Genomic DNA, 23,978 nt, shown 5'->3' with positions numbered 1-23,978 from the left:
TGGGAGCAGGAGAGTGATGCCATTTGTCTACAACCCCCAAAATGGGGGATCCCTTAGGTTCCTTTCCTTGTTTGTGCCTAAGGCTGGCCGTGCTCTGAACATGTATTATTATTATTTATTATTTGTATTATCATAATGCCTAGTAGATCCAGTTGTGGCCCAGGAGCCCATTGTGCTAGCCACTGTACAAACACAAAACAAAAACACAGTCCCTGCCCCAAAGAGCTTATAGTCTAACCAGTCAAGTTACAAATTTACTGTGAAGAATGTTCCTCTAGGTGATGTTCGGGAAAGTATGCTTCAGTGTACCCATCTATATTGCAAGATTCCTGATTGTAACATCACAGAAAATTTTGCTCTCACCACAGGTTTCCCTGGGAGCATGTTTATGTAACTTTACTGGTGCGGGGTTATCCCTAGGTCACCTACTTATGTCAACCCTTCTTAGGCCTGAGGCCTAGTATGGAAAAGTTGAAATCTTATGGGCCTCAGCCTGCAGGCCTTTCATTACAGCCTTAGTCAGCTTGTATACCTAATACATACTCATCACTCATAAATACTTGTCAATTTTATACTCCTATGATCTATCCTACTGATTCCTATGCCTGTACCTACAACTTTAATCTGGTCATCACACACTGATTACACACGAAACAATATGTGAGTTAACCACAACAATAAATAACACAACCAAATGATAAAACGAGTTAATCGGCTACAGGATAGATAGGAAAGGCCATATCTTAGATCTTATGCAGAAAGAATCAGCAAGATTTAGACATAGCCTGGATGTGAGGACCAAGAAAAAGTTCCAAGTCAAAGATGACTCCCAAGTTACGGGTCTGGGTGACAGGCAGGATGGTGGTGGTGTCCAAGGAAAGGAGGTAGCAGGGAGGGCTTGTGGGGGTCTGATGGGAGACATCTCCCTAGACCACATCCTCTAGTGGTCAGAGCACTTGCTAGCCATACCACCTAGTGACTCAAGTCCAGGGGGTTGGCGGTAGGGGAACCTAGGCCTTCCTGCTCGTCCGGATTCCAACCCAGGACCCTGAGCAGGCAAATCAGGTGTGTGCCCTGGGCTGGAGTATCATCCAATGTACTCCGTGGGTTACTTCCTGCCTCTCCAGAGGCACAGTGAAGGTGTGGCCCACAGCTCTCAATGCATCTCCTCAGATGGGCATCAGGGGGTCCCCTTCCCCACTCACGAGCAGATGCTGTGCTGTCCCTGCTACAGTGGCTGGCAGCTGTGGGTTGAGATCCACTTCAGGGCAGTGTGATGCTCTCACTGGACTCCTGCAGGCCCTATCAATGCTGGTCTGCTCCCTTGCACTGACCACCCTCACTTTGTCTTTTCTTTTTTCTTTTTTCTCTCTTTTATGGAAAAGCAGACTCAAGTGGACAATCTATAGCTGCCACCAACTATATACTTAGCATTTACATTCTCTTACTCTGCCCTGTGTCTTTCAGGTAAATGCCTTTCTAATAATCCCCCATTTACCTGCTGTTTTTACTAAATCACATAATGTAAGTTTTGTTACTTATAACATTTGAATTCCTCAGAAAGCTTTTCTCTTTCTTTATCAAGCCCTTACTGACCCATAGAAGGGCCCAGTTGTTTCTTCCACCTCACAGAGTGCCCATAGTCCATCTTTGTGTCCACTTATTTGAAAAAGATTTTTGCTCAAGCCACAATGGCCAGTTACTACTCTAAACAAACACTTCATTAGCCCTATCCAGGCCCTGACGTATGTTGTTATAATCAAATCTAGGGCACAATTTTTCTGCCTCTTTTTTCACTAATCCAAATTTTTTGCCACGCTTCTTTTACATTTTCCTGTACCAGGCTTTTGAATTCCTGTTTACTCAAGAGTATTGCTCTGTCACGCCTTCCATTTGCAGCATTTTAGCTGCTTTGTCAGCCATTTCATTCCCTGTTATCCCAATATGCGCTGGGATCTCGGGCTAAGGCTACATGTATCCCCCTCTGTGCTCAATCTGTTATTAAAAATATCAGTTCATTGATTCAATCACATCTACATACGGAGACACCCTTTTTTATTGCCACAAGGCCTGAGATTGAATCCGAAAACATGCCTGCCACAGCCGTGCACTCATCCCAGATCTAATTGAATTCTAGCATTATTGCTGCTCGTGTGGCTAGTCATTTAGATATAGTGATTCCCAATTTTGGTATACAATACGTCCTCCCTACTTTTCCTGTTTTTTTTTTTTTTTTTTTTCCTTTTTTTTTTTTTTTTTAAAATTTACTTCCCTTTTTTTTTTTTTTTTTTTTTTTTTTTTGGACCCATCTGTATTATTTGACAAAATCAACTCCCCTTTTCATCTATATACTGATACACTTCTTTTTTAATACCTCCTGTCTCTTTTTTACTCTTAAGTTTATAAAATAAATCTAAATACACATCCATAACTAATTTTCCCACGACTAAAAGTTTTGACTTCATTCAGCTTTTCCTTGTCTTTCAACTCCTGCGTCCACACTTCAATTTGAACGGCATGTGGAGTTCAAACGTGTGCTATAGTTCACCTATCGAATTTCCAACAATACTCATATATTTGTCTGGTACTTGCCTCACTGTTCCCATTAACTTTGGCTCAGAAAGTTAGGTCCAGTACTTTCACACGTAGTGCAACTGGCATTTCACTAGAAGCTATCTATAGTGGCCGTATAGGTTGTGTAATAAATGCACCACACACAACTCGCAGTGCCTGGGCTTGTATGAAATCTACTTTTTAAAGTTTTGATTTTGATGCTTAACCCAAAAGCTTGGTGGTCAGAGTCAATAACTGGTCTGATTAAGACGCTGAATGCTGTCAGCAGTGTTTTCTTATTCACCACGCAATCAGTTCCAGCAAGACTTTTAAGCAAGTTAATTCTTCCTATACATTTACCTTTAACATAGTTTATATGATCTATCCAAAGTAATTTATTATCAAATATTACCCCAGGAATTTAAACCTGTTAACTATATGCCTATATCCATTTGTTCTCCACACAGATAGTTTGCATTCTTTTATAGCTTTCCATTTTGTAAAGATCAATTCTTTGGTTTTAGCAATGGAGAATTCGAAACCCTCTGTATTTTCCCCAATCAGAGGTTCTCATAATGATTTATTGATCCTCTTTTCTGCCACCTCAGTATCCCTGCTCCTAGCCCACAGAGTACAGCCATCTGTGAATAGAGTGTCACCTACACCAGTACTTATTCATTTTGGGAGATCGTTTATCATAATACTAAATAAGGCAGAGCTGATAACTCTTCCCTGTGGTGTACCATTTTTAATATATATATTGGACGTAACGTTCACAACTCTGACATGGATGGTTCTTTTACTCAAAAGTTCTCTAACTACCCATACATTCTTTCCCTTATCCCTAGTGCACTTACTTTGTACAATAAGCCTTCCTTCCATAGCATGGCATGCTCCTTTTCAATATCTAGAAAAACAGCTATCATAGAAACCTTTGTGCCTCATAGTTTTTTTGTATTTCACTTTCTATTTAACAATATGATCAGGAGTGCATCTTCCTCTTCTAAAACCACTCTGCACCTTATCTATAATGCCATTGTTTTGCAAATAGGCAACCCATCTTTCATTCATCATTCTCTCCATAATTTTACCCAGACACGCCATAAGGGCAGCTGGTCTATAGGCATCCACTTTTGTGGATATATTGCCTGATTTTCATATTGGAATTACTACTGCATGTTTCCACCTTACCAGTATCGCTCTTTTTCCCATATAGTGTTATTTAATTCCAAGAGAACCCTCACACTGCTTTCGGAGAGATATTATCTTTTACCTGGGGATGTATTCTCGCTGATTTCAATAGCTTTCTCAAGTTCCTCCATACAAAACCATTCATTCAGTATAGTAGCTTCATGTTTACCCCAACTACATAATGGATCATGACTTTCTTCAATTAATTGTCTTTTAATCTGGTGGAAGACTTCACTTTGATTTTCATCGGAAAGTTTCCGCTAAAACTTCTGCTTTCTCATGATCAGAGCTTCTAACTGTGTTGTCAGTCCCAATAAGAGCTGGATGTGGCTACTCCTCGTCTGAATTCCCTTCTTTCCTCTGGTTTCCCTGTCTATTTCCGATGTCTTGGTATCGTTATTTATCAGCCCCCAGGACTTCCTCTGACTCTTCTTCTTTAATTTGTTATAATTCTTTGTGCTATTGCCTGACTTCTTTTACACTTCATTAGATCTTCACTATTCATTGTATTTCTGACTTTTTATAGGCTTTGTTCCTTCCTTTAACGGCCAGTTTGCACTCCTCTTTCCACCATGGAAGTGAGTTTTTAGTTTTGGGGTACTTCAATATCTTAGGTCTGGCCACAGCAGCTGCTGCTCTTAATCCCTTTATTAAATTGTCATTGAAATTCTCTGGGTCATCACTCACACAATGATTATTCAAAACTTGAGTACATTTATTTGTAAATAGCTCCCAGTCAGCTTTCTTAAAATCCCAGGTGGATAATTTTCCATTACCTTCAACTTTACCTTGCCCTTGAAAAGTAATAAGTATAGGGAAATGATCACTCCCCATTCCTTCTTCCTTATATATTTCCCATTTGCATTTACTTGCAATATCTGCTGTTATAATTCCCAGGTCTGAGCAAGAAAATCTACCATCTTTCCTGGATGCATATGATATCTGGGTTAGTTTTCATTTCCAGGATACATAGGTGCCAATTCTCGGGGTGCTCCGGGGTGGAGCACCCATGGGGAAAAAATGGCAGCGCCCAATCAGCTCCCTCCCACCCCCCACAGTGCCTCCCTCCCACCCGCCGGCGGCACCGCGGATCAGCACCTCCTTCCCCACGCCTCCTGCCCACCCAATCAGCTGTTTCATGGCATGCAGGCAGGAGTGAGGGGGAAGGAGCAAGAATCCAGCACGCTCGGGGGAGGGGGCGGAACTGGGTGGGGGTGGAGCAGGGGGCAGGAAGAGACATGGTGGGCTGGGGCCTTGGGGGAGGGGTGGAATCCGGGCGGGGCCTGAGGCAGTGCCAGGGCTTGAGCACCCCCCTCCCGGCATTTTGGAAAGTCAGCACCTGGCCAGGATATTTTCTTTTAGTTCTTGACCATGTTCTATCAAGCTGTGTGAATTCCAACAAAAGATTGTGATCCCCAAAGTAGTCATATTTCACCATTAACCTCAATCATAATTGCATGAATATCATGATTCATTGACAAATTGCTAACATACAAATATTTCTCCATTGCCCTTGCAATAATTTTCATTTTTTCTAATTTTTACTCTGTGTGTGATATACAATTTATCATTTCTATCATAAATGCAATAAACCTTTCTTTTTTTCACTACTAGTGTAGCATCGCCTATTCCTTCCGCAGCGTTTATCATATTCTCTGTAGAGGCTGTGGCTGCAGTTCCCCTTTTCTTGTGCTGATTGTCTCTTCCCTGACCTGATGCTTTGAGCATCTCCTTAGCGCTTCCACATAAGATATGTTATTAACAATGTTTGTCTTTTGTATCTCTTTAGCCTGTCTTGCTGCAATATAGCGGGACTGTGATTACCACCGCAGTTACTACAGTTGACCCCTTTCCCTTCTATTCAATTTTCATAGGAATGCTATCCCCAACATTTACCGCATCACCTTTTCCCTTTACAAACAGTTGCTACATGTCCATACTCCTGGCATTTATAGCACCTTAGAGGAGGGGTGGATATATGGCTTGGTTCTGAATCTCTGAATCTCTAGCATTTAAATGTCATCCGCACTGCTCTTGATGGTGTGCGTTCTCCCCCTCATTTACTAATTAGTCGCATAGGAGAAGATAAAGTGCTAGTTGCTTTTGGTAATTTCATCGTTGGTCAGCTCTAATGACACTCCGTATAGTACCCCCGTTATTTCAGTCAAATACTTTGGTAGCTGGCAACTTATTTTAACTTTCCCCAGTGTTTTAGTGTTTTTCAGCTGGCTCTTTGTTTTTAACCCATCCCCATCTCGCAGCCGCCTGGCTCTTATATCATCTATGCTTTTTTTAATACAGTCAGCTACTTTCACAGGTTTAATGTCACCTGATCTTATTTCTTTGGCTAAGGATCTTACAGTTAGAACATTCTGGATTATTTCCTTCCTCGGCTTTGCTTTTTTGCTGATATCATCTTCTGCTTCTGCTTCTATTCTTTTCGTGTTTTTCCTACTTTTCATCCATTCTCCCTCTCTAATAGACTCTTCTTCAGCTTCCAGGGTGACTTCATTTGGGGGTCAGAAAATCCTCCATCTCCCTCAGAGAAAACCCCGAAATGCAACCCTTTTTTTCTTTACTCCTCAGCCCAGCCAGGCTGGCTCAGTTCGGCTCCGCTCAGCTCAGTTCAGCCCAGTCCAGCCCAGCCTTGACTTAGCTGTGCTGCGCCCTTTTAAGCTCCACCTCCATTGAGAGCATTCCCAGCTGGGCGGAGCCTCCTGTGATCAGAGCTGCTGCTTAACCCTCTGTGTCCCATCGTGGCATTTGTGCACCACGTCACAGGGAGAAGATTAAGAGCTCTGTTTTTACCATGTGGAGCTTGAGCGGACTGCTAGACATCCATGAGGAGATATCAGACACAGGCCAAGATTCGAGTCTGAACAGAAGGAGACATGTCTGGAGTAGATTTCCATTTCATTTACTTCAACAGGACTTGGGTTCCTAAGGCCAAGAGCCTCGAAAATACTTAGGTGTCTAAGTCCCAATACTTTCAGTAAGACATAGCTTCCTAATAGCCAGATCGGTAGGTGCCTAATGGGATTTTCAACAGCACCTCAACAGATTAGGCATCTAACTCCAATTGAAATCAAATCTCAGGCACTTATCTACAGCTTTAGGCACCTAAATAACGTCCTAAATCTGACCCTTGGGATATGTCCACACTGCAATAAAAGATCCACAGGTGGTCCAGTTCAGCTGAGTTGGGTTTGCAGGGCTCAGGCTGGGGGGCATAAAATTGCAGCATAGACGATCAAACTCTGAGATCCCATGGCGAGGGGTGGGGGGAAGGGACCCAAAGCCCAGACTCCAGCCCAAGCCCAAACGTCTACACTGCAATTTTATAGCCCCACAGCCTAAGCCCTGTGAGCCCGAGTCCCCTAACCTGGGACACATTTTATCACAATGTAGACATACCCTTAGGCTATTAAATCCCTGAGCCATTTTCTAAATTTTACCTCTAGTCACAATGGAAAGCGTCAAGGCAAACTTTCCCACACACTGCCCCGTGAACCTACCTCAGTCCTGACTTGGTTTGTTTGATTTCCATGGAGATAAAGAGATGTAAAGCAGAGGTAACACCATGATGAATCATGCCCCAAGTGCTTATTACACAAAGTGTTTGATTTCCCAATCTAAACAAAAACATGTAATTGGTTTTCTAGTTTCCTTGAGACTATTTTCCTCCTCGTAGCACCGTTTTTATTTCTCCACTTTAGACATAAAAACAATCCTTCAAGACCTAAGGAGAAGACTTATAAATTGCTGGCTGTACATATGGAATTGAACCTTACACTAATGTATGGCTTGTTTTATTTTTTATTAGAAAACTCCTGGGAAATAAACATATTTAATAATGGCTGTGCCTGTTGTTCTGGTTCTGATTAACATTGGGAAAGCTGCAGCTTCTCTGCATGAACGGTGTCTTCAGAGCAAACCTGGGCAGGATCCAAAACTCCTTTTTGTTAATTTGTCAGGGTGGATTAGTTTTTCAGCAGCCCATTACTGGAATGCCGCCAACCTGGCTTCGGTCTTCATTGTGAGCAGCCAGCGATGCCGAGTTGACAGGAGCCGGGGGCAGACACACCACAGATGTGGGGAGCAGCTGCCAGAGCCTCACGATGACATCTGGAAATCAGCTTGTTGTTCAAGAGCAGTATTTGGTGGCCATATTTCAACAGGGCCCTTCTTCAGCAGGAGCAATCAATTTGGTTGCTGTTCCTGCATGTTTCCTCCAATGAATTGGCCCCAGAGTTTTAACAATTGGGCCTTAGATAATATGTGTCCTCGGGTTGTAGTTCTAATGGGATGCAGGGCATGAGAATATATATTGCAGCTGTTATTTTAGGCCCTGGATACCCAATCCAGCTGGCTACTGTGAGTCTCCTGTGAGGTTCTGACAGCTCTCCACTCCCTTTGATGTCAGGGCTCAGCACCACACGGAATCAAGCCTTAATGGTTATTTTTGACTCAATGGAAGTCTAGGGTAAGTCCAGTGTTTGTATCATTTAGGTAGCAAAGGAAGGGTCGGCCCAGCTTCCTTCACTGAAATTGCTATTCAGCCACCCCGATTCTTGGCACTGTACAAACACGTAGTCAGAGACAGTCCGTGCCCTGGAGCGCTTACAGTCTGAGTAGGAAAATGAAAGCGTGGGAGGGGAAATAGAAAGAGGTTATGCCCAAGGACATGCAGCAGGTCGGTGGCAGGATCTGGGATTAGAATTTAACTACCAGTGGAGTTTGTCACATTGACAACAATGGAGGGTGAAGCTCCAAAGAGGTACAAGAAAAACAGATGCAGCAAAAGGTTTCTGAGGCTGTCCTGGCTATAAGCCTTAACCCTGAACCTGAAGGGACCTCAGTTCTTATGTTGGAAGATCACTGGGCCTTTCTTCTGAGACTACCTAAAAGAGAATATACGTTTTGACAGAGGTTATGGTGATGGCAACAGAGACTGGGTATTGGTATTAAAGATGTGGGGAGGTAAATATTAGCAGCATTAATATTCTACTTGTGACATCATTGGCAGGTGCCTATACAAAGCCAGGTCTGGCTGTGGTACAAAAGGCATAGAAGAGATTTAGTTCTAACAGGAGACTCTTGAGTAGGCCTGGAGAGGTTATTTCACCGCTGATTTTGGCACTAGTGCGACTGCTGCTGGAATATTGTGTCCAGGGCTGCTGCCCACAATTCCAGAAGGATGTTGACAAATTGGAGAGGGTGCAGAGCAGAGCCATGAGCGTGATCAAAGGGTTAGAAAACCTTCCTTATAGGAATAGATTCAAGAAGCTCGACCTATTTAGCGTAACAAAGAGAAGGTTAAGGGGTGACTCGATTACAATCTATAAGTATGTACCTGGGGAACAAATATTTACTAACTAACGAGCTCTTCAGTCTAGCAGAGAAAGGTACAGTGTGATCGCAGGGCTGGAAGTTGATGCTAGACAAACCCAGACTGGCAATAAGGCATACATATTTAATGGTGACAGTAATTAACCACTGGAACAATTTGCCAAGGGTCGTGGTGGATCCTCCATCAGTGACAATTTTAAAATCAAGATTGGATGTTTTTCCAAAAAGATTTGCTCTAGGAATTATTTTGGGGAAGTTCTATGGCCTGTGCTGCACAGGTCAGAGTAGATGATCACAATGGTTCCTTCTGGCCTTAGACTCAATGAATCTATAACCTGGGGATTTCATTCAGTCCTAGATGATGCCGGAGATGAATATTTCTCACTGGTGCAGCCTCACTGACCACAATGAAGTTTCACCAGATTTCATCTGTGTGTGTACGGGCAGATCCTCAGCTCATGTAAATGGACATAGCTCCACTGAAGTCAATGGAGCTACACCTATTTACACCTGATGAGAATTTGGCTCTGTAATTTGTTTTTTGTTAATGGGTTGATTCTTTGGGCCTGATTCTGTTCCCATTTACACTTTCACTAAGCAGATGAAACTCTATCTAAGGCCTGGTCTACACTAACCCCCCAAGTCGAAGTAAGGTACGCAACTTCAGCTACGTGAATAACGTAGCTGAAGTCGACATACCTTACTTCGAACTTACCGCGGTTCAGACGCGGTCCACACGGGGCAGGCAGGCTCCCCCGTCGACTCCGCGGTACTCCTCTCGTTGAGATGGAGTACCGCAGTCGACGGCGAGCACTTCCTGGTTCAATTTATCGCGTCCAGACCAGACGCGATAAATCGAACCAGGAAGTTCGATTTCCAGCCGCCGAACTAGCGGCTAAGTATAGACCAGCCCTAAGACAATGGAGCTAGTATGGTGTACAAAGCAGTGTGAGAAGAGAATTAGGTCCTTTGTCTTCTCTTTTCTTTTTATCCTTTATAACAGAAGGGACAGCAAAGAGCCCTTCCAGTCCATGCACATGCATGCTGGGAAGAAGCTTTCCAAAACATGAAAGTTTTTTTAGGTGTAACAGTATTTTGCACAGATCAGCATGCACATTGGAAGCCCAAGGACATGCATGAAATCTATCAGCAAGTACTAAAGGAAATTCAGTGAGTCGTGACTGGGGTGTTGACGTTGGGAAGCCGGTAAGGTTGAACATGTGGCCAAAAGTGTAGTGTAGAATGTCACTCAAGGCCTGATTCTGATCTCACTTACCTGAGTCTATTGAGTAATAATACTCTTAAATGCAATGGCATTACAACAGTGAACTGAGATCAGGTATGAATCTGAAATACAAGATCTGGCTACTGAATAAATAATAGCGCAGTTTAAGGTGGCTTCACAGTAGAAGTGTGATATGAGGAAAGCGCTAAAGGAGGACAGGTAGAGCTTGCTGCAGTGAGCTAGAAGGGCAGAGACAGAAGTTAGAGAGGGACTAGACCTGTTAGGTCATTTTATCCATCCTCTGCCAATACAGGATTGTTCCCATCCAGTATAGCTTCCAGAGCATTGTGCAATCCAGTTTTAAATGACTAGCAGGGGTTCTTCCAAATTCCACCACAGCCCTTGGTGAACTGTTCCAATAATTAATTACCTTCACTGTTAAAAATGTATGCTTTATTTCTAGTCTGAATTGGTCTAGTTTCAAATTCCAGCCATTGGATCTTGTTATACCTTTGTCTTCTAGATTGGAGAGCCCTCTATAACCAAATTTTATATAACCAAATTAGGGGGGAGGGATAGCTCAGTGGTTTGAGCATTAGCCTGCTAAACCCAGGCTTGTGAGTTAGACCTTAAGGAGGCCACTTAGGGATCTGGGGCAAAATCAGTACTTGGTCCTGCTAGTGAAGGCAGGGGGCTGTAGTCAATGACCTTTTGGGGTCTCTTCCAGTTCTAGGAGATAGGATATCTCCATATATTTATATTTATGTATTTATTTTAAATTTCTGATCCCCATGTAGGTACATCAAATCACCTTCTCTTTGATGAGCCAAATAGTCTTTGCTATTTTAGTTTGGACACCGCATTCTCTCACTTCCTACCTTAAATTGTTATTTACAATAACAGAGGTATCTACCAAGTTCAGGACCCCATTGTGCTAGGTACCGTACATACCTATATTGAGAGACAGTCCCTGCCGTGAAGAGTTTATAATCTAAACAGAGGAAACAAGCATAGAATGGGAAGTATTATTATCTCCCTTTTTACCACTGGGAACTGAAGCTCAGAGAAATGAAGTGATTTGCACCAGGTCATATAGGAAGGCTGTGTAGAGCTGAGAATTGAACCAGATCTCTAGCATCCCAATGAAATGCCTTAAGCATAAGGCCAGTCTTGACACTTCTCACCTAAGAGATGGGTCCATTTCAGTAGTGGGAGATGAGTCCTGTACATCCATAGCTGGTAAACACCATTGAGAACCCCCAGGGTATCATTATAAGGTTATACCTTTCCTACCTTTTGAGCAGATCTTTCCATCAGGATTAAGAAAACCCGATGACTTGTAGGCTGGAAAACCATTGTACTTATCTGCCTGGAAAATAATGACTACATGTTATGTAATGTTTATAAAGCATCTCATGAAATGTTCATCACAATCCAATGATTGCTGGTAACCTATAGGGCCGTTAACAGTTATTTTTCCAGCACTGTCAGAAGGCAAAGGCAGAGAATGTGCTCCTTGGAACATAATGAACATACTGGTAAAAGATCAAAAAGAAAATTATTTCTGCTGTGCACAGTGATGCCATGAATAAACCCACTGATAAAATCTCAAACTAGACCTGCATGGCATAAGGAATCGGGGCTGAGGGATGAAATGGTTCATGAGCTACAGCAGTCTGGCCTTTGGAAATATGCAACTATAAATCACGTGCAAATATCTCTCTCAGCACAGAGCTACTAGGTTTTGAGACAGCATAATCTAAAGAGATGCTTAGTGCTCTGTGGCAAGCTAATCAATAACCCCACCCTGGCCTTGTGTTCATCAATATTTTATATAAGCAAATGGATGCTTTATCAGCATTTAAAACTCTTTTGTACTAAGTAGTCTCATTGTACACAAGAATGCACCTGTGCTTTCCTCTTTCCCAAAGGGACAGTAACAGATTTAGAGTTCCCCATGGAAACCAGAGCTTAACATTACTCTTCCACAGCATCGATACATTTAATATGTCACTGGTATTTGCTAACAGTTATCCTGGAAAATTCATCCCAGAGTGACATTGGCTAGGGTTGTTCTTAAAATGCATCCTGTTCTGCTTCTGCCTAAGCTACATATTTCTCAGTCTTCTCACCTAATGGGAGCATGAATAAAGACTCCTTGAGAATAGAAGCAGTGTGTGTTATGAGGCCTAAGTAAATATATAATGGTGCACAAGTGTAAAGTATTATTAAATTAAGTCCATGGCAGGCGTGGGAAAAGAATGGCAAAAGAATCTTGTTCTTAGAAATGGCTGAATTGCTTTTGCTGGAAATCAATTCAGCCCGAGGCAGGCACCTGGCATGGGAAATTTCAGCCCACATGTTTAAAGTTTGGTAAAGTTATAAACGACCGCGTGTTATAATGAGAAGTGCTAGGTAACTTTAACTATAGGCATCAGTAATAGCCCATACACCCATGCCTAAGCCTCTGACACTCCAGATGCTGGGACTGGATGCCAGGGGGATGGATCACTTGATAATTGCTCTGTTCTGGTCATTTCCTTTGAAGCACCTGGCACTGGTCACTGTCGGAAGACAGGATATGGGTCTACTTGGACCATAGGTCGGACCAAGTATTGCCATTCTTATGTTCCGAGAGAAATACAGCTGCTTGAGCAATAGTTTCATGATTTGCCTGGAAGGTTCGTTCATCCAGTTTATGGGTCACTGGACTGGAAGTTAAACAATAGGGGTTGTACTCCTAGCGCTGTCACTGACTGGCCTGTGACCTTGGGCAACTGACATCACCTCTCTGTTTCCCTTTTGTCTGTCTTAGATGTTAAGGTTTTCAGGGCAGGGACTTCGTCTTACCATGTGTCTGTACAGCATCTAGCACAAAGGGCCTGTGGATGTTACTGTCAAACAAATAATTATAGGTGCTGTAGCTGGTAGTTAAGATTATAGCAATGCCTAGAGTTAAACTTGCCCTTAATTAGTGGACACTTTTGACTTTAATGGGGATAATGCAACCACCTGTTCTCACAGTGGTGAGATAAATTCATTGTTTGTGAAGCACTCAGCTGCAATGGGGACGGCACCAGGTATGCCTAGGAGGAAATTAATAATTCTGTATTCAGTGCAGGGTTTCAACGGTGTGTGGTAAATAAGGCCTGGAGCCACACTGTGATGGAGTGTACCTACCCCGCATTGGTTCAGCAGGGGTTAATCACACTCAGTGGGCCGAGGAGGCCACGCCCCCTCATTCATGCTGGGCATGCTCCAGCTGGAACCAGGATATAAAAGGGAGCAGCACAGCTCACTCTGGGCTGGCCGCTGAAGGGAGCAGATGTGTATTGCAAGCTCCTCTGAAGGGACTGCCAGAGCATCAGGATGCAAGGCTCCAGACAACCCCCTGCCACCCAGAACTGCCAAGAGAGGCGAGACAGTGGAAACCCCGGGACTATCAGCCTTGGAAGGATGGGAGGAAGTAGCCCAGGGGAACTAAAGATTGATCCGGTTGTGGAACTGGGGTTTGACACAGCGTGTTTCAGAAAGATCCCTGCTGAGTTGGTGGCAGATATCCCCTCTTGGTCACTAGGCTGCACTGCCCTGCCCAAGAGGGTAGTTCTATAGACTCTGGCCACTGGGACACACTGCCCTGCAGCAAAGGATAGTCCTGTTGACTCTGGCTGCTGGGCCACACTGCCTTGGGAACTAGGGCTGCTGTGGTGGCTCGGGAGACTGGGCCACTTGGGCCGCCTAAGCTTTACTCTAATTCCCCCACAACTTTATAAACCCTGCTGTAGTGTACCTACCTCCCAACACACGCATTGAATGAGGAGGCTGAAACAAAATATTGAATGACTATTCATTTGCTCAATGAGACTGGGTCCTATTGGGGAAAAAAATAGTATGTGATCATGTAATTAAAGGCTGCATCATAATGCATATGCAAAAGGGGGCTCAGCTAAGGTTGCAGAGGCAGCCTTAAGTCTGGCATTTCCTAACTTTTGAGTGCTTGACTTTGCAACCTTGATGATGTTCTTTTAACACAGTTATTTTTGGATGCAGTTAATAATAATAATTTGCCTCAGCACAAGGCAACACAAGAGGAATGTGCTGAGAAGATTTTTAGCAGTCCTTCATTTTGTGTCAAGGTTAGCTAAGGCTCTGCCCAAAGGAGGGTGTGCATTGATATCTGCAAGGTTTATGACAGAGGAGATAATGGAAAACCTCAAAGGACCATGTAAAGCAGTCAGGGGTGTTGATAGACACAATGCCTAATTGGCTGGCAAAAGAGGTTAAGAGGAGTTAATGGACAGGTGCTGGTCTGAATTCCTTGACAAGCTTTGAGAGGTGGAGTGCTGTACATGACTGGAGTGAAGACACAGAATGCAGCCGGAGCACTTTCCAGCATCTCACTCTGTTTCAAGGGCCCAGAAAGAAGCAGTAGCTTGCCCTGTCAGCACCAACCCAAGCTCTTCTGTTCGTTTTTATTTCAAATGTCGCTTTGTCCATCAGATTTTGTGGCTTCTCACTGAAGCAACCTGTGGAAGGGTCACATAATGTGACAATTCTCACCAGAGCATGCTTGCTGGCATGGGTGTGATTGCATCACAAAGTAGAAGCTGGGGCATAGAACATAACAGACCTTATACAAACCAGCTAGTGAAGATTCTCCTTCGGGTGAAGTGGTTCTGAAGCTGAAAATCCTGGGTTCTAATCCTTGGTACCACATGCGTACGGTTTAGCCTACAAGACCAAAGAATTTCCCCAACCTGAATCAGGTGGAATGGTCAGAATCTCAAATTTTTGCAAACTGAAAATTAAAAAACGAAAAAAGTCCAGATCAATCAAAATGTGGCTGTTTTCACCATTGTTATTTTTTTTTAAATATACTTAGCTAACATTTTGAACAGGAAAACCAGCATTTTTTTTTTCAAAAATGGCAAAACAAAATGTTTTGACAATTTTGCAACTTTTTTAATCAAGAAATCTGGCAAAATTGAACTCTTCCCACAAAGTTTAAGTTTTCACACACTGGCCTTCATTGGAAAGTTCCTGACCAATTGTAGTTACAAACATGGAATACTAATGCAGGTCGCTCAATAGTATTCATACAGAGCGCTGCATAATCCCACAAGCATCAGGGATAATTTAGCTGATGGCACGGTAATATGTGCAGTATGGTTTTGATACAGACAGCAGCAGATTAGTTGTACCAAAACCAAAGGCTTTGAAAAAGGATGTCAAGTATAATATCGGTTTTGCATTTAATGAAGGGAAGTGTTCTCATTCCCCTGGCAAATTCAAGCTTTGCTGTAAAACGCCCACACTTCCTAGAGGGGTAGGGGAAAGGTGTGGGACAGGAAGGGACTTTCGGGGCTACTGAGCCCACTGTCCTATCACAGACAACCCCCTCATGTAATCCTATTAATAAACATATCAAACTCCATCTTAAAACACAGTTAGGTTTCTTACACCCCTCCCTGTTAATCTTACGGGAAGGCTGTTCCAGAACCTGGTAATTTTAAAATCAAGACTGGATGTTTTTTTAAAAAATGCTCTAGTTCAAACAGGAATTACTTTGGGGCGGTTCTATGGACTCTGTTATATATGCAGGCAGCCTAGATGGTCATAGTGGTCCCTTCAGGCCCTAGGAAACTTGTTTGTTTTTTCTCTGGAATGGGTGTATGAGCCACACAGATGGATGGCTAGCACCACTGCCTGTGCATTGCTAGTGCCATTTACTGTAAGGAAGTCAATATACTTTACTCAGATGTATAGGGCACCTTCCATTTTTACAGTCTTCCGATAAATATGCATGCAGTCTGTCACGTACCTAGCTCTGAAATGCAGGAGCCCTACTGCAACAACAACGTTAGACAACAGTTTAGGCAGAGAAATAAAAAATTATTTTCCAGCTGAAACTAGAGGGGCAATTTAAATGAGCAGAAGGCAGTTACCTCTGCAGGATTTTTTAGTCAGGATACCAGGTTATATTGTAGCTTTTAAAGTCTACAAATGGTCAGGGACCTCCACATTACTTCTGATCCAAAATGACTGTGTAGCCCACTGGTGAGTGTGTGTTTGAGCCACAGAGACTATGCCCTGGTCTACATTTGGGCGGGGGGAAGGGAGGATCGAACTAAGTTACGCAACTTCAGCTACGTGAATAACGTAGCTGAAGGCGATGTACTTAGATCAACTTACTGTGGTGTCTTCACCGCAGTGAGTCGACTGCTGCCGCTCCCCCGTCGACTCTGCCTGTGCATCTCGCAGCGCTGGAATACTGGAGTCGAGGGAGAGCGCTCGGGGGTCGATTTATCACGTCTAGACTAGACGTGATAAATCGATCCCCGCTGGCTTGATCGCTGCCCGCCGATCTGTGGGTAGTGTAGACATACCTATGAGTCTGTTACAGCCCCCACTAGTGTGCTTTAGCAGCTCATAGGTTTAGCTCTGGAGATCCCTGGTTCCAGCCCCAGTGTATTGGTCAAGACTGCAGCCATCACAATAGCACCTCCTGCAGCCCAATGAGCCTTAATATCGTGCTCAAGCACTGGGTCAGTCAGGAACTTAGTCCAAAAACTGACCCTACAAGCCACAGCAAGTGGGCTGGAAGCTCCAGTCTCCCTTATGTCCCTGGCTGCAGTAGCAGGCACTACGGATGGCTCCTCCCCACTCCACAAAGAAATCTGGCTGGGGGAGCTGTATTCTCTCTCCCTCTTTGCAAATATGCATTTAGATATTCAGTCTGCAAAGGGCGTCGGGATACTTCATCATAAACAGAAGTTGTGCTGCATGAAGAGACCAGCCAAGGTTTTCACAGTTGATTAGGGATTTTTGCATGCTCACATTAAGATAACCTAAGGATGCCTGATTTTGCAGAAATTGCTGTGCCCTTACCCTCTGAAAATCCAGACCCTTTGAGGTGTCTCAAGGTAGGCACCTAAGGCAGTCACCACTAGTTGCAGAATCTCAAGCCAATATTATTAGCAATCATTGCGAAATGATTTTTTTGTCAGCCACAAAAAAAGCTTACCTGCCAAATCATTTTTATCTCACTTTCCATGACGAGGAGTGCGCGCCAAGTGTCGATGCAGGATAATCAATACTGACTTGGGCGGCTACTGTTTTATGCTTAGGCTCATGTGCTTGGAGATTCATTCACTGCTTTTCTGCACCTGGCCTTTTAAAATAAATCAGAACTACACAAATGTCATCCTGGGAGTCAGATACCTATGACAGGAATGGTTCCAAACACAGCAGCAAATAGCTTTAGTATTGGCAAATACTGCAGTATGGTTTCTGTAAGGAAAAGCACTTCATGCAAGGAGCAGTATAGAAAGGGTGTAGAATGCCTTCTGAGCACACAGCCTCCTGGGTGGTCTAGCAGATGCCAAAAATGAAGGCGCTGGATGGAAGAGACCTAATTCTGTCCCTTTTAAACAATTCATTTATTTAAACAAAAGTCTCTTTACCCAGAGAATGTGGCTAGGATGGTTCCACACCAAAGGGGATTTTAAAGAACTTTGCAAGAAATGGAATGTACAAATCACCAGCGTTCTCAAAGCCGGAGGATGCTTTTTTCCAGAATTGCCACCACATCCACAAAAAGTGCTGCAGGGAGCTCACATTGCATTTGTGATGCAGAAAAACGTATTATTCAGAACACAACAAGGAAATAAGCCAGTCGAGACAGTGCCCCTTCGGGAGCTGTAAAGAAAGATTCCTTTTTATTTGGAAAGCCCACATATTTTTAAAAATGCCGTTTCCCTTTGACTGTCATTACGGTTTATATTCCTATGTGAAGTTGTAATAGAAATAGGCACTTTCTCATAGCACTGAGGAAGAAATTTGCCATCTCTCTGCTTTATTTCCGTTACTTGTTTCAACTATTTGTGTCTTTAGAAAATGTTTGCCTTAAAAAAACAAAGCCCTGTTATCCAGCAGAAATGATTGAAGCTCCAAGAAGGTACCAAAGAGGCAATGTTTACACTTGGCAAAGGACCCAGGCAAAAATGTCCCCTTCATAATAAGTGTTTGCCTTGCCCTGTTTCTGCTAGACCATTCGAGCTCACTTTGTTCAGCAATCATCCAATCTTGTTTTGAACAAACGATATTTAACTTTTCATATAAATGTGGTTGTTCTTTACCCTCTAGACTTATATTTATCTTCCTGGAAGAAAATAGGAACTGACAAGTGAACTCATGGAAAACACAGGCCAAATCATCTGCTGTGATTGTGTGCCATCTCCTCAGCAATAAGAAAGGGAAAACATAACAGGTACTTCTCAGCTGGAATAGAGAGACAGAAAACAACAGCCTCTGGCAAAACGGTATTTTGGGGACTGCAGCTGCTCAGATCTGCCAAATTTAAAGGCATGCTGGGAGGGAAAATCCTATAAGAAGGCAACTCTGCACAGGGAAGATCCATTGTATCCTCAAAGAAAGATGGTGCAGAAGGTGGTGCACCCGTGTGTTGTATATTATCATTGTATTGTAGCCCCTCCACCTCCTTGGGTAGGTAGATAGATGGCAGACATGAAAACTCAATAGACTTCTTAAGATACAGTACTTACCTCTGGAACTGATTAACATTTTTCATTTTGAAACATTTTTGTCAATTTTTTTCAAAAATGCATTTTGTGGAGAATATTTAGGGTTTTTTTTTAATTATCCAATTTTGATGGAAAAATGAAAACCGCTCGGCTTTCAAAACTGAAAAGAGTTCAGTTTCCAGTCTTGTCTCCCTTATTTTTCATTATGTCTCAGAAAATGGCAGAGGGGAAAAAAAGGGGAGAGAAGACAATAACTTCAAAATGTTTTGTCGTTGTTGGTTTTAAATCAAACTATCAGCCACAGTTGAAAAAAATCTTTTGTGAAGATTTTGTACAAACCTGAAAACGTTTCCCATTTTGTGTGTGTGAGACACATGCTGTTATGGCAGGTGGCGCTGTAACGCCTACTCTTGCAAGTTGTCTGTATTAGCGTGGTGTGCATCCAGCAGGAGGTTGCCCTCCTCATTTGGTCTCTGAGCAGAGTCTGAGGCAGAGTTGCTCCCTGGGAATGGGGCAGTGGCGCAGGGCTGAGATTGCTGAAGCGGGGGATTGCCACCTCTGTTCTGGGACTGCTGTATATGTGTAAATAAGCAACTTTCACTTAGCACATACCCAAACTCCACATCATTGACTTCTCCTCCACTGGAAAGCTAACCTGCAAGGCCCTGATAGCTACTGCTGCTCAGCAGAAGGGTGACACTGGTACTAGGAGAAGGGGCAACAACACTTACTTGGTCTTGGTCTTGATTGGCTCTAATAGCTATCAAGGTAATAGCCACCTTATACAGAGATATTGGGAAGTAGGGATTGTTTCCTCTGTGGCATCACTTCCTTCCATCCCTGTGGATTTAGGAATCTGTGCTTGGGGAATGGTGGGGCTGGCAGGATGAGCCCATCAACTATCCCCAGGAATCTGCGGAAACATTTTGCATGGAGCACCTCAGTGCTGTAGAATGCCTCCTGCTGGAGAGACCAGGGGCTGCAGAAGGCTGGAGCCCCCCTGACTGAAAGCATCCTACAAGGAAGGTGCTTTCCTACAGGACTGTCTCACCAGTTCCAACCAAGTCCGGCTCCGTAGCGATCCAAAAGCTGGGGCCATCTGGCAGTACCCTGCTGAAAAGGACGCTCAAATGGTTAAGGTACAATGGTTAGACTACTACTGTGCTGAGGCCGCAGCCTATCGCGCTGATCAATAGTGTTTCCTTGTACTCCCCCATCGGTCTGTCTGTAGCCACCTGCTGTCTCTTGTCTTTTACTCACATTGTAAATTGTCTGGGGCAGGAACCATCTTCTTGTTCTGTGTTTGTACAGCACCTAGCACAATGGGGCCCTTGTTTATGACTAGGGCTCCTAGGGACTACAGTAATACAAATAATAATGGACTGGGACTCGGGAGTTGTGGGTTCAGTTCCTGGCTCTGCTAAAGATGGCCTGTGAGACCTTTGAGAAGCCACTTCATCTCACTGTGCCTCAGGTCCCTATCAGTAAAATGAGAACAATATTTCCTTTTCTTCCCCCTCTCCCCAACCTTCTTGTGACAGAAACTGACCGTCACGTACATACCTAGCTCAGCTGCAGTGCCTGAGTCCCCTCTATGAATGTCGTCTCTGTGCCCCAGTCCCGCATCTGTAAAAGGGGGTTAATAGCATGGCCCTGCCTCTCCGGGGTGTTGTGAGGATAAATACATTGAAGAGTGTGAGGCACTCAGACACTATGGTAATGGGGGCTGTACAAGTATCGAAGGGACATAGGGCAGGGCCTAGTATGAATAATAATCTATGCCCTGTGTGAAATGAATGTTGTGAGCTCCATCCGTTCCTAGCAGACGGGTGTCCATGCTATCGCATTTGGCCCCTGCTCCTGTAAGAACAACTTGTGCAGTGGAGAGTTTGCAGGGCCTAGCCTGAGATTGCCCATTTTATAGCTCAGACAGTCTAATGCCGGCAGAGGAGCCAAGAACTGAACTAGCTTGGCCACTCAACGACCCCTTCATCTCATCAAGGGAATCCTCCAAGGCAGAGGTGAAGCTTACTAGGGGTGAAAATTACACGGCTGCTGCCTAGGGAGCTGTTCTCTGGAAGGGTGAGTTCAGGCTCCATTGCTGCTAACCTGGCATTTTTCACTCAAAGAGTGAACCTCTTCAGGCTGTAGGTATTAACAACAGTACATACTTCAGGGATGGTATAAACAACCAAGCAAAGCCAGCAGGGAATGCTGTTCTCAGAGAGTGACCTTACATGTGACAGTCCTTGAGCCAAAGACCTTGGCTGTATTAAAAAATATATGAACCAAGGGATAGAGGAACTAAATGAAGTAGGGTGGAGGCAGGGAAGAGAATGGTGAGGCGGAAAACCTGGTAATTATAGAGCATGGAAAGAAGCCAGTATCTTGAGATTTTGGTTTTTCAGGGGCTGCGACACTAGCTCAGAGCAGGTTGTTAAACATTCATTGTGAGGGAGACCACAGTAACATCTATGAGCGCCGGAGGCTGCGTGAGAACGTATAACACGATTAACGGCTCGAGAGGCCTTAGAAACTCATGCAGCGAGAGAGGAAACACCCATTCCCACAGCATCCTGAGCATATGCTTTACATTCTGCTGAGCTGCTGGCTAAGCGAACTTGCTTTATTTGGGTAGCCCCTGGTGTGCTGAGCACCATGGCAGTCAAGGGGTTAAGTAGAGCCAGGGAGAGTTGAGGAAGGGAAAGCCAAGCCTCATTAACTCGCTGGAATTCTTTGAGGATATTAACACCAGCGTGGACATGGGAAAGGCAGCAGACAGCGCATTACCTAGCTTTTCAGGGTACATTGAACAAAGTTCCCCATCAGAGGTCAGTGCCTCGAAACTGGGATGACCGTGTGAGGTGGGCATGACTGTGGCAAATCCAGAGGGGTGGGGAATGAACAGGAAAAAATAATGAGTATGTAATTGGAACCAGTCTAGTGTTTGTATTCAGCAGCAGGGGGGGAGGGAGGGGCTGAAAGCCAGCTAATGAAACTGTAAACCAGTGATCCCAAAACTTTTTACCTCATGCCCCCCCTTGCCCCTATCGCGCCCCCTGCCCCACCCCCCAGAGCTGAGGCCAGGAGTAGACCATGGCTCCAGGGGGGTGATACAGACAGGGGTAAGGGAGCCGAGGCTGGACCACAGGTGGGGTGACACAGAGCCCTGCATGCAGGGCCAGGAGTGGAGCCCCTGGGGGTGCTGCAGCACCCCCCACACCCATAGTTCCCATGCCTATGTTTGTAGTCTTGCCAGACACGTGAATGATGGCACGGACTGCAGGCAAATAGACTGGACTTCAGTTTGACTACTGGTGTGACTAGTAGTTTGCAAGATCTAACACATAGGGCTAGTGTCACAAAAGGACTTTAGGCACTTAAATCCCAGAATCAGGCCCTTCTGGGATTCACAAAACTCCAGCTCAGCTGCTGCTGAACATTTCAAGTGCCTAAACTTGCTCCGCAGTTACATTTTTGCAGTAAAAGTCCCCTAGGTGCCTATGTTTCTGCCTCTGAGCATGCACGCTGCTGCTCCACTCTAGGAGTCCAGATGCCTAAGCCCCAGAGCGCTGCACATACCAGGGGGCAGATGGGTGTTCCCTCTGCCTAACTTGGCTACAGGACCATGGGCTATTCCGATGTGGGCCTCCTTCACTCGCGCCTGTTGCACTGTGGATAAATTATGAAAGCATCATTGGGCCAGAGAGCACATGAGAAAGCATAAGCATGAGAATGACTCTGTAGCCTGCGGGTGAGTGCAAGAATGGGGAGTGAGAGACCTAAGATGCAGGCCTCCTCCTCCAGGGCTTTTTAAAACTATTTATCTACAGTGGAACAGTTTCGACAGGAGAGAGACCTACATCAGACCATCTCAGAGCCCAGCGGATGCCTGACAGGTGGCAGACCCCTGATCAAAAGCCTTCTGTCCCTCAGGGGCAGGAGGAATTGAACTGGGTGTCTCCCCTATCCCAGGTGAGTACCCCAACCACTGGACCATCCCCTGCAGCTTCTTGTAGCTACAGCGTAGGTGCCTAACTCCAAGACAGGGTTTGCAGCTGAGACTCCCAAGTTCAGAGAGGTGCCTCCATGCAGCTAGGACTTCTCCCTCTCAGAGCTACGTGCTTGGCTTGGCATCTCCCACTGACTAGCTTAGGCATGGAGTCACATAGCATGCTGGCTTTTGTGAATCCCATTCTGACCCCTGTCTCTCCCCATTCATTGTGTAGGGAGCCTTGGCGCCTACCTCAGGCTTTGTGATTCCCAGTGATTTTCAAAGGGCCTAAAAGTTAGGCACTGTGATGCTTAGTGTCACCAGACCTAGTTTTAAATCTAGCCCCGAATTTCCATATTTGGTGATCACGTTGAGCTCTGGACCCGTGCGGGTAAAGCCAGCATTCACCTTTATGAAAAGGCTACAACGCTCCATTGGTTTCAGTTAGAGACCCCTCATTGAATTGTTACTATGCCAAGGAGCAAGAAGTTCTCAGATGAGTTGGTGAGAGGTACACACTGTGTCCTAAAATACTTAACTAGTAAATGGGGTGCCATATTCAAACATAGTGTTTATGAGGCCCCCCCAGCACCACAGTAGCTGTGCCCCTCACAATCTGCAATGTATTTATCCTCCCAGCACTCCTGCGAGGTAGGGAAGTGCTTTTATCCCCATTTTACAGATGGGCAACTGAGGCACAGCTCCGATCCTCAAAGGTATTCAGGCAGCATTGATTTCAGGGGTGTTAGGTGCCTAAATACCTTTGAGGCTCTGGGCCAGGGAGAGTGAGGGACAGATTTTTAAAGGTATATAGGCCCCAAGGGTGCAGCTAGAGAGCTGTTGGGACTGTCAAAAGCCTCTAACTGTGTTTGGGAGTTAAGCACTTAGGCCCTTTTTAAGATCACACGAGTCACTTAGCTGCATCTTTAAGCACCTAACAACTTGGCCCTATATGTCTTGTGCAAGGCCACACAGGATGTCTGTGGCAGAACACGCCTTCCCGAACACCCTGGTGCGTTGTCTGGGATGTACACATTGGGAGAGGGCAGTGCAGGGGGGGACATGTTGGAAAAGAGAATACAACCAAAGAGGCATTACCTTTTCTATGACCGCCGCCATATTC

At 44.6% G+C, this 23,978-nt stretch overlaps 1 protein-coding gene across 1 annotated transcript in view; it reads right to left on the bottom strand.

The window, feature by feature from the left end:
* Positions 1 to 23,974, bottom strand: part of SPATS1 (spermatogenesis associated serine rich 1) — a 62,334-nt gene extending 38,360 nt beyond the window's left edge. The window contains exon 1 of the mRNA XM_029911883.1: positions 23,954 to 23,974. Within this exon, the coding sequence (XP_029767743.1) occupies positions 23,954 to 23,974 (21 nt within the window). The remainder of the gene's footprint in view (positions 1 to 23,953) is intronic.
* Positions 23,975 to 23,978: the final 4 nt, after the last annotated feature.

This window comes from Terrapene carolina, unplaced genomic scaffold, assembly GCF_002925995.2.
Source record: "Terrapene carolina triunguis isolate 2854851 unplaced genomic scaffold, T_m_triunguis-2.0 Scaffold42, whole genome shotgun sequence".
NCBI classification, from domain to species: domain Eukaryota; kingdom Metazoa; phylum Chordata; order Testudines; family Emydidae; genus Terrapene; species Terrapene triunguis.
This window is presented reverse-complemented; position numbering and strand designations above follow the sequence as displayed.